The sequence below is a fragment of the Anticarsia gemmatalis genome, chromosome 27 (genome assembly GCF_050436995.1).
Source record: "Anticarsia gemmatalis isolate Benzon Research Colony breed Stoneville strain chromosome 27, ilAntGemm2 primary, whole genome shotgun sequence".
In the NCBI taxonomy this organism is placed as follows: Eukaryota; Metazoa; Arthropoda; class Insecta; order Lepidoptera; family Erebidae; genus Anticarsia; species Anticarsia gemmatalis.
In genome coordinates this window covers 6,170,397-6,181,665 of record NC_134771.1, presented here as the reverse complement: position 1 = coordinate 6,181,665, position 11,269 = coordinate 6,170,397, and the positions used below count along the sequence as shown (strand labels likewise).

The 11,269-nt window shown below is 36.5% G+C and overlaps 1 protein-coding gene across 7 annotated transcripts in view; it reads right to left on the bottom strand.

The window, feature by feature from the left end:
• Positions 1 to 213: 213 nt before the first annotated feature.
• The window catches only part of chb (CLIP-associating protein), a 56,340-nt gene continuing 45,284 nt past the window's right edge, over positions 214 to 11,269 (bottom strand). For all 7 annotated transcript variants that reach the window (XM_076131896.1, XM_076131901.1, XM_076131903.1 and 4 more), the window contains 5 exons: positions 11,060 to 11,157; positions 10,482 to 10,693; positions 9,491 to 9,637; positions 8,373 to 8,507; positions 214 to 7,829 (listed from right to left, as the gene is read on the bottom strand). In XM_076131896.1, coding sequence (XP_075988011.1) covers positions 7,755 to 7,829; positions 8,373 to 8,507; positions 9,491 to 9,637; positions 10,482 to 10,693; positions 11,060 to 11,157 — 667 coding nt within the window. In that variant the 3' untranslated portion in view covers positions 214 to 7,754. The remainder of the gene's footprint in view (positions 7,830 to 8,372; positions 8,508 to 9,490; positions 9,638 to 10,481; positions 10,694 to 11,059; positions 11,158 to 11,269) is intronic.

Below are 11,269 nucleotides of genomic sequence, written 5' to 3'. Positions count from 1 at the left end.
TTAATAAAAAGCTATTCTAACTAATAGATTAATAGTAGTTCTATCCTCTCGGTAACTCTAACTACTGAAACTGCTCTGGTAGATTAACTCAGGAATAACACTTTGATCAAACCTGGGACTTGAACCTATGACCACGATGCGACAGCCGCACTACTGATGCATTCTACTACAGTGAGTAGAAGGGCTTTAAAGTTATAAAATAAAACAACACAATAAAGGCTTAAAAATCATTTATTCATAACTATCGTACATTAATAATCAATAATTATTATAAATTTAAATACAGTAAGTAATTAGGTATGTTTGACACGGCGACCGTCGCACTCACAAGCATTAATATTTATATTTAAATGCACTTCTTATAATTATAAATACACAATACATATTATTTCGTTTCAAATACAAAAATTACATAATTCCCAACCAATGGGAACATTTCCCATTCATGGGAATTTTCCCAATAGGAAAATTATCCCAGATTCAGGAATTTTGGTTCCCAATAAATAACACAACAGACAAATCAATTTAATCAATAATAGGAATGATGTTTTAATGGAAAAATTATTTCCCATTGGTTGGGAATTGTACAGAAATTAATTAAATAATCAATATATTAGTGTAATACACTGACGAACGTAAATTGTATGACTATAAGATTTATCTCATACTTAATTTAAAGACTATTTGAATCTACTTTAAATCAAAAACAGAAAATACAAGAAAAAAACGGTCGCAAAAGAAGCATATTTTCAATATTAATAACTTCGACAGTGCACTACTTTTAACTAATATTTGTACAACAAAATTTCGAAGAAAACTTATATAATCTTTATATAAAAAGATATATATTACAATAATAATGGAACAACGAAATATTATGTACAGTGTAAAAAACAACAAACAAACTTCAGTGTTTTAAATATACATAGTGTTATTGTGTTATTATACCTTAATTTGTTTCATCGGGAAATACCTTTTGACATGAACTGAATTCAGCTTTCAGATACGCTGAAACGATTTTTTAGATTTACAAAATAATTCATTACCCGATTAAACAATAGGAATTAATGCTAGAATTAATAATAGTAAAATGGTAATTTGGTCAACATAAAGACTGTTTTCAAACCTAGTTATATGAATAGATATCGCTCATAAACTTATAAACGTAATATATATAAATCTTCTGTAAGTGTGTATGTCACTGAACTTCTTTTAAACGACTGGACCGATATTGATGAAATTTTTGGTGTGTGTTCAAGGGGATCTGAGAATGGTTTAGATTCACAATTTTGTCCGCTGGACAATGTTTTTTTGACGTGTAGACAGGACAACGTCTGTCGGGTCCGCTAGTAAACTTAATATAGCTCCACCACTAACAGATCATTGTAAGTAGAAAATAATTTTGTACATCCAAAACTATGCTTGTAATTCAAAACATTTTTACAGAAGTTTAAATATTAATGTAAGGTCTTCAAGCTCAATTTTAATTCTGTAAAAATATTTCTCAATGAAACAAATCAAAGTATTAAAGTTTTCATAAAATTGAGATTCAATACATAATTTTAAAACACTGAACACGTAGTAGCAGCGGCGTCTGGTAGATAACTGTGCAACGAATTTTATCCCTTTTGTTACCGCTGGTACTAACTACCTTACAAAAAGCACGCTTAATTCGAGTCACTTCGCTTAAATCGAGAAAATCCGCTTAAACAGCCGACTCAATTTAAGCGAGTGTTAATTAGGCGTGATTTCCTGTAAGGCGGCATACATAACATATATTACATCAAAAAAAAGTATACAAATTATAAATACGATACAAAAAAAATCGCTTAAAACGATCACAAGCGTTACTAGAAATGAAAAGTGATGAAGTTTTTATTATTACATAGAAAAAAAGAGTTTTGTGAGTAACGTTGTTTTAACAAAACAATCAGACAACTTTGGAAGTTATAACAGTGCGGCACAATGCCGCATGCCGCAGACACTCGCGGCAGGATTATGCCGCGATGTCGCGTCTCGAATAATCGTACATTCGCAGTTGACAATCACAATATGGCGCAGTCTAGACATGTCTTAAACGTAACATTACTGCATATTACGACACACTCTTCAAGTCATAAGTGACAATGCAAGTGATTATGCTTTAGTGATAAGTAAATTGTATAATGAAAATACCGTTTTCAATAACTGATCTTCAGTAAAGGATAAACATACTTTAGTTTAGTTGCCGAGACATTTATTACCTTTAGTAACCTAGAAACGGACCTATTCTAAGCTGTCGCAGAGCTTAGCCCTTTTATCACCTGGTAAGACTAATCAAGTCCTCAAATGACTTAAGACAATGGCTTGCCCTGAATTTTTTAAATATAACTTTATAATTGGATCGTCTAAGCATCCAGGTGACTTAAATGCCTATTGACTAAACAAAAGATTTAAATAATGTTTATATTACAAACGAGAATAAAATCATAGATTTTTCGCAGGAGATATAAACAGAGATTACACAATCACACTTGCTATAAATTTATACATTATTTTATATAGAAAAATGTTCAATCTTTACCTTATAAAGAAACGGTTTGTATATACAATTACTCATCACTAACTCCCAATTTCTGAGATACATTTAGCGGTAGTTTATCTATTCATAGCATTTGTTTATAAGCTTAAACGCTATTGAATAGATAAACTACCGCTAAATGTACCTCAGAAACCGGGGTTGACCACTTGCACTATTACTTAAGATTAAATACTCAACATCAAATAGTCTAACTCAGGCATTTCGCTCTCATACTAATGGAAAACGGTGATTAAAATAGTTTAAAACGTTAGTCGTTCGTTTATTTGTTTATATGTTAAAATATATAAGAGCTCGCACTCTTTTATGTATAATTGTGGAAAATTAACTTGTTATTGATTTTGGTAGTAAAATGATGTTTTCATAGATTCACTTTGCACGTTTTGAGTAGAATTTTCAAATTGTATGCAGGTTTTATTCTTGTATCTATGTTAGTGGTGAATTTAAATGTGCTTTTACTCAAACGCGATAAAAAGTAAATTTATGTAAATATATACTAAAGTGTACTACAAATTTTATTTGGATGATAGCAACGTTATTTTGGCAAAGAAGTCTGAGAATAATAACTCAAACACGGAGTGACACCGAAATTTAGAAACATACAATTCGGGAAGTTATGACGCCGGCTCCACACGTTGGCCCCAACGCTCGTACCAACGTTGGACTGCAAACTCGGTGAGGCGTATACACGTTGGCTGACAAACTAGTTCTGTCCCGTCAGATCGCGAGCGTTGGTGCAGATTCTTTTGATGAAACCAACACGAGCCGGCCAACTACCAACGCTCGCCTCAACGTTGGGGCCAATGCCATTTTCTAGATAGACGTTGGACGAAAATGTTGGGGCCAATATCGAAAATAGGACATTTTCGTTTAAATTTAGTTTCATCAAATCCAAAATGACGTTTATCTACCTCCAAGAAATAATTTGTAGTACATATTCTTTTGACAACCGGTAATATTATTTCAGTTCTGTATAAACAAACAAAAAAAGTATTTCAACACACAATTTTTGAAGATTTTTCTTTTCTACTCAACTTTTCGTACGGTTATTTTTTCGTGACACAAATACTTTTTCGAATAAATATTTTTCAGTTTATCTCAAAAATAATTAACATTTCGATAACCACAAAATTGTACTCTTAATAGATATTATAATAAAGTCTCTCAGACTTTACGAAATGCAATATTTTTGAGTTAAACTAAAAAAATAACTTTACGAACATCCCCTAAATAAGTTAATACAATAAACAGCCCTTACCTAGGGGTTGTAAATAAAATTTAAGTAGTTGTATCACGAAAAATAACTAACTTTTAAATATGATTTTCTTACATTTAATTTTAAGGCATATTTTAGTACTATTACTTGTCACATGATCGGGGGAAAATATTTAATTTTCTATATTCCGTTAATTTCTAAACGATAGTTTTGTAAGAACTTACCCTAATGGTGCGTACACACTATAGAACAAAACATGTTACATAACACTCAAAGATGTATTTAAGGGCTGTAAATAACAATGTTATATGACAATAATTTTACCATATAATTAAATAAAAAAAATGGTCACTTAGGGACATGAAAAATAGATGTTGGCCGATTCTCAGACTTACTCAATATGCTCACAAAATTTCATCAAAATCGGTCAAGTCGTTCCGGAGGAGTATGGCAACGAAAACTGTGACACGAGAATTTTATATATTAGATAATGTCCTACGGTACTGGCTGCGGTGACTAAATTAATTTAAACCAACATAGCAGGGCTTAAATCGAAGTGTACACGATACATTCTATTCCTTCACTCTCATAGTCCAGTGGGACGGATAACCGACACGACCAGTGAGAGGTCAGGCGCAGGACCGACGGCTTTACGTGCTCTCCGAGGCACGGAGGACTCCAACCTGTACTAACTCCGGGCAATTTCTGGGATTTTTTTCAACAAGAAACTTAAAAAAAGACATTTCGGCTCAACTCAGGATTCGAACCAAAGATCTTTGCGCGACTACCGTGCCATAGTGGCAGTCAAAAGTGTTATATAACATGCTTTGCTACATAATGTGTACGCACCATTAGTAAGGGGTTGTTTAAGGTCTAATTATTGTATATCATCTATTGTTACATTTTTGAGTTTATTTAGGGATGATTTTGAGTATAATTCGTTATTGAAATGTTAGTTTCGTGGCTTAAGGTCTTAAATACATAAAGTAGACACAAAAATACATTTTTTTTTCATATTTTCTCCCACTCTCATTTCAAGAGGAGGCCCATAACTTCCACGATAATGGGACGAGATTTTCTTCCCAGTTGTGGGACTATAATGGGAAAAAATTGCAGAGACAGATATTTATACCGGATTAATATTATTCGGATATACGAAATCATGCTTTAGTTCATCATATCTACTAGTTATTTCAATATTAGGTAAAGTTTATAGTATTTAAGACCCTTAACCACGAATCAGACCCCTAATATTTACCAATATCTAGTCTTTCCGATCTAAATCCTATTTCATTATTGTACTACCGAGTTTCGTTCAACGTTAGAACATAAGTAGCAATGAATGGTCGAAATTATATCGCAGTTTTTTATCTATTTTCTATATAAATGATTTATTTACACAGTATAACAATTCGTGTTGTTCATAAGCCATTTTGTTATTAAATAATGACTATATCTGTACATTACATGATTTTTAATAATGATAAAGCAATGTGTGATTTTTCCAGTGAGTGGGAATTATTTCCCATTGTTGGGAATTTATCTTTTACCACTCGGAAGACAGCCCCTATTCAAGGAAATATGTTTCCATCTCATGGGACTAATTTCCCATTAGCAGGAATGTTTTCCCAACAATGGGAATATTTTCCCAATACCCGAATCTTCTCTCCAACAGATGGAAATGTTCTTAATTATAGAAAAAATTAGAATCGTGAATGAATTTTCATGATTTTTCCTTTTGGGAATGATACCTAGGAATGATTTTTAAAACAAAATATTTTTATACCCTTCATAAGACGAGGAAATACGGTGAATTTCTTTATCAAATATAATAAATACCTTCAAGCCGATAGCGCATCTTAACCGTTTAGCACGTATAGGCATTTTTGTGGCGAGTTTGGTAATACGGCGGAGATATTACAATACCAAAAATTTGTATTTTTTATTTATTTTTACATTTTTTTATGTTACAGTACCGATTTTTTTGGTATTTTTTTATTGTGGTGATAGGAATGGCGACCGATATTGTATCTTTTTGATTAAATGTCTTTTAGAAATACGACAGTTAACATACAGACCACTATAAAACACTAGGTTCTCAATTTTTCAACCAATTTTCAAAATGATTTTTCATTACGATTTGTCCAAAGACCAAATTGAAACAGTTGGCTATATAATCAAAAAAATCCAACATAAGCCACCATACCTATTACCAACATTTTCGTAAATTACACATGGGAATTTCGGTACTGTTTCCCAACTTGGGAATATTTTCCCAACATGGTCAAATTCCTGGTACTGTACCATGTCCGCCATTGAATCACATACACAACACTGATCAGCCGACATATACAAAACCTTCTGTACATACATTTAGCATATTTATACAACAACGCCATCTACCCTACTTCGTAAGAGATGATTATTGAAACACATAACAAAGTGATCATATTTTCATATTACATTTACCCTTTTTCTAATAAATAGACAGTTTTGGCTTGTGAATACAAAACTATGTGACTTTTTAGATTTAAAAACTAAGTGAGACTTTGAAAAAATGATCACCCATCCGAAAGATGGTCTCAAAAAAGTTTGCTTAACTTTAAACAAGGCAAACACGCACATAATTTTCTCAGTATTTTTAAGTATTGAAAATCTACTTTTTCCTCCTCATTCTTCATTTTAGCAGACAAAGACAATTAAAAGTAAGTATAAAATAGTCTATCTGAAAGAAAATAAGGTCCAGTTGACTTAACCATAAGTGTCGGGTAACCAATCTCACAGACACAATAACAACAAAATTTTGACAACACTAGCTAAACTGGCTGATTAACTAACTGACACTTACCTTCAAGTTGTGAAAAAGCCTCAAAACTTAACTGCCACATAACTGCAGCTTATCAAAGACTTGTCTATGTATTCAACAATCCCTTCTAACTCCCAGTTTCTGAGGTACATTTAGCGATAGTTTATCTATTCAATAGCGTTTAAACTCATATAGAAAGAACAGATAAACTACCGCTAAATGTGCTTCAGAATCCGGAGGTAAATACATTAAATAACTGTAGGTTATCAAAGACTCTATGTATTCAATAATCACCTCTAAATCATACAACATACGGTTGATAATCACTTCTATATTATATTTCTCGTCGCGTCTACGCCAATCATATGTTTCCATCACACTATTGTTATTCTGTTATAATATGGTTCAGTTTTAAACATCACACCTGCTGCTGTACTAGGGTAAACTTTGAGTAAAGCGACATCTAGTTGTGGTGACTTGCAACTTTTGATGACGTCACACCTGTTACCGTACTTTCAGATTTCATTTTGAGTAAAGCGACATCTAGTTGTAGTGAGTGACAAGTTAGGTATGACGTCACGCCTGTTCGTACCAAAAGGAAGGAAATGAACGTTTTAATTTGTTATTCTACATGACGTCACAGTACATTAGGGTATATAAAGTAATCTTTCAATTATATAGTACAGTATAGCAGGTACATGGTGGCCTGACGTCACTTATAGTTTAATCACATACAAAGGTGTGACGTTATATAGAACAATTTATATACAGGCCAGATTTTTGTTCTAACTCAGGAAGAAATATATAGTAAGATCGCAATCGCAGTGTATAGTGTACATACAGGCGTGACCTCATACATAACACATTATAGTACAGAGTACATACATACAGACGTAGACACTTATAACCTCACATACAACAAGATATCAAGTTATATCACTATAGCTACAGGTATGACGTCACACAAAGTACATGTCGTATCATAATACAGAGTACATACATACAGGCGTGGTCACATACAACAAGATATCGTGTTACTGTATCTACAAGTGTGATGTTCCGTGTACATGAGGGTACGTACGGGAGCGGTGTGGTCACAGCGGGTGGTCGGTCTGCGTGGCGCGGGTGGTGAGGCGCGCGCGACGTCGCCGGCGCTACGTGGCGGGTGCTCCGCCCACCGCGCCGCCGACCGAGCGGGAACCTTCCGAGCGTTGCTTGCTTATGTATACCTAGCAACAAATATTATCTCGTACAGTCAGCACCAAAAGTCGATGAACAGAATCAACTTAACAAAACACCTGTTCACAATAAAATGCCATAAGTTATAGTCGCAACTAGGAAACAAAATAGCCTGTACACCAGAAATTTACAAAATTCGTTAAACACGAGTATTTCAAAAGTATCTGTACACTAATATTCCTAAAGTTGCTGTACACCGACAATCCAAATGTCGCTGAACATCATTGTATCAAAAGTCACTAAGCAGCAGTAAAGACAAAATTATTAGTATATTTTGAACATTGCCGTGTGTTAATCTACTTTTGTCGCTTATGTTATTCAGCTACTTTTGGGACAGTGCTTGCTTAACCTTGCTTTCCCGTACCACGAAACGTACAACGAGAACTGTCGTCGCTAAAACTGCGCGTACGAGTGATAAGGACAGAGATAATAATCGCTCACTATCGCAATATAACTTAGTAACGGTCCGCTTGTTTACGTTTTTTATTTCGTTTGGTTGGCCTTACTTTAGCAAAGAATTATGTATTCGTTACCTGCAGCAGGCGGTACTTGCTGACGGACAGGTGCTTGAGGTGCGGCTGCATGCGCTCGTCGCCCAGCGCGAACGTGAAGGCCACCATGCAGAACACGGCCGCCTTGCGCACCGCGCTGTTCTGGTGGTCCGCCAGCTGACCGCGACAACACTCCATTAATATATACATACATTATATGAACAAGTAAAATGTGTAGTGTATGAAATATACCCACGTTTAGAAATTTACAATGTTACATACATACATCTAAATATATATAGCTCAAAGGTGACTGACTGACATAATGATCTATCAACGCACAGCCATAACCACTGGACGGATCGGGCTGAAATTTAGCATGCAGGTAGATGTAATGACGTAGACATCCGCAAAGAAAGGATTTTTTAAATAGGGTATGAGAGTATGTATGAAACATTTCTTAATTCACAAACCACGCGGACGAAGTTGCGGGCAAAAGCTAGTATATACATAATATTACGTCTGTTGTGATGATGTCCTCCTAGTCGATATTCGGCTACGGCAGCCAGTTTCTCTGAAACTAGTCAACTGTACAGACTATGTTTAGTGTCCAAGTGTGTGCACAATACACAGGTACACTCTCTGTTCCATCACTCTCATAGTCCGGTGGGACGGATAACCGACACGACCAGTGAGAGGTCAGGCGCAGCACTGACCTCTCGGCTTTACATGTTCTCCAAGGTATATTAGTTTCGTAATTCCAACCAATCTTTGAGAGCTTTAGAAAGATGATTTTTTTTTATCGTGCCGTATAAAGGCCGCGGAAAAAAGTATCATCAAGTATATATTTTTTTTCTTGATTTAAAAATGTAACTCTCGCAATAAGAATTGCGTTTGTGTGTCACTACTAATATTATAAATGCGAAAGTAACTCTGTCTGTCTGTTACTCAAACACGCCTAAACTACTGAACCAATTTGCATGAAATTTGGTATGGAGATATTTTGATACCCGAGAAAGGACATAGGCTACTTTTTACCCCGAGAAAGTGACGCATTCCCATGGGAAAAAGGTGGCGGACGAATTCGCGGGTAAAAGCTAGTTTAATATACTTATTAACTTAATTGATGATATAATTTAGAAGTAGAGATTTTGGCGTACCTGTCCCACCCCCTCCATGAGGTGCGCCACCAGGTCGTCGCTGAGCTCGTGCGGCCGCGCCTTGGCCACCTCGGCCGCCAGCTTCAGCGCGCACAGCGACGTGGGGTAGCCGCGCGTGCGGATCACCGGCTTCAGCAGCGCCAGCACCTGGATAAAGAGAGATTATATTATATATACTAGCTGACCCAGCAAACGTTATTTTGCCATATAAAAAAAGAAAGTGTAACTTATCACTTAGGTGTATGAAAAATAGATGTTGACCGATTCTCAGACCTAGTCAATATGCTCACAAAAATTCATGAGAAAATCGGTCAAACCGTTTCGGAGGAGTATGGCAACGAAAACTGTGACGCGAGAATTTTATATATTAGATATTTGCTTAGCCTTTGTTCCAAGCTATGTCGGAGTCGGCTTATAGTCTCACCGGATGCAGCTGGATACCAGTGTTTTACATGCAGCGACTGTCTATCTGACCTCCACAGTTACCTGGGTTATAACACAATACCCTACAGTGAGACTGGTTGTCAGACTTTCAAGCTTCTGACTACTGTTAACGATTGTCAAAGATCTCCGAAAGTGAGAGCCGGGACCCACAATTCAACATGCCTTCCGAAACACGGAGGAACTCGATATGTATACGATGGTCACCCATCAGAACAACCTCGGCAAGCGTGGCTTAACCTCACTGACTCGTGGTTTTTCATCCCAGAGTTCCCGAGGGATCGGGACTTACACGGGAAGAGTTTCCACGCGGGCGGTCTCTAGTCCATACTACTGCTACTATACTATTATAAATGCGAAAGTAACTCTGTCTGTCTGTTACTCAATCACGCCTAAACTACTGAACCAATTCGCATGAAATTTGGTATGGAGATATTTTGATACCCGAGAAAGGACATAGGCTATTTTTTTCCCCGGGAAAATGACGCATTCCCATAGGAAAATTCAGGTGGCGGACAAACCTAGTTTATAATATAAGTGGGGTACGTACCTGGTGTGCTGGTAGCGCATGCGCAATATGCGGCATGCCGGCCTCCACGGCTCTGATGAGCTCTTTGTTGAGGCTCTCGTACGCGTGGATGAGCTTCAGCAGGATGAGGTCGAAGTAGTCGTGCCACTGCGGCCTGGTCTCAGGTCTGCGGCACAGCCAGATGAGGACCTTGACTGCCTCGGCGGCTGCTCGCTCGTGGGCTGTGCCCCAACCTGGAGAAAAATAAGCATGTTATAAATTACTAGCTGACTCGCGCAACTTCGCTTGCGTCACAGAATAAGTCGTCATTTTCTCGGTTTAACGTTAAACATTTTTCACTGGTACTCTGCTCCTATTGGTCGTAGCGTGATGATATATAGCCTATAGCCTTCTTCAATAAATAGGCTATACTCTTGTGTTAGTTATTCCGAGGTCCTGTATGACAACATGTATGGATGTCAATGAATGTTTGTAAAGATCGTACCAAGTGGCGTCTTCAAGACATGGGAAATGATTTAATGGAGCGAAAAAATAAAAAAAATCAAAAGAATTAGTGAACGAAGCTGCGCGGGTCTACTAGTTTGTAATAAATATCTTACCGGATGTCTGTTGCGCGTTGGTAGCGTTTTCAGTATTCTCTTTATCACCTGTATTTTCCTCTATCGATAGGGCAGCTAGCGCCACGCGAACTATGTTCCTGTAACAATCATATTTACGTAACAATCAGCAGGTTAAGCAACCCTTGGCGCGGTCATTCTACAGATAGGTGACAGCATAGTGGTTTTAGTCACCACGCCGCTACCAAAGCG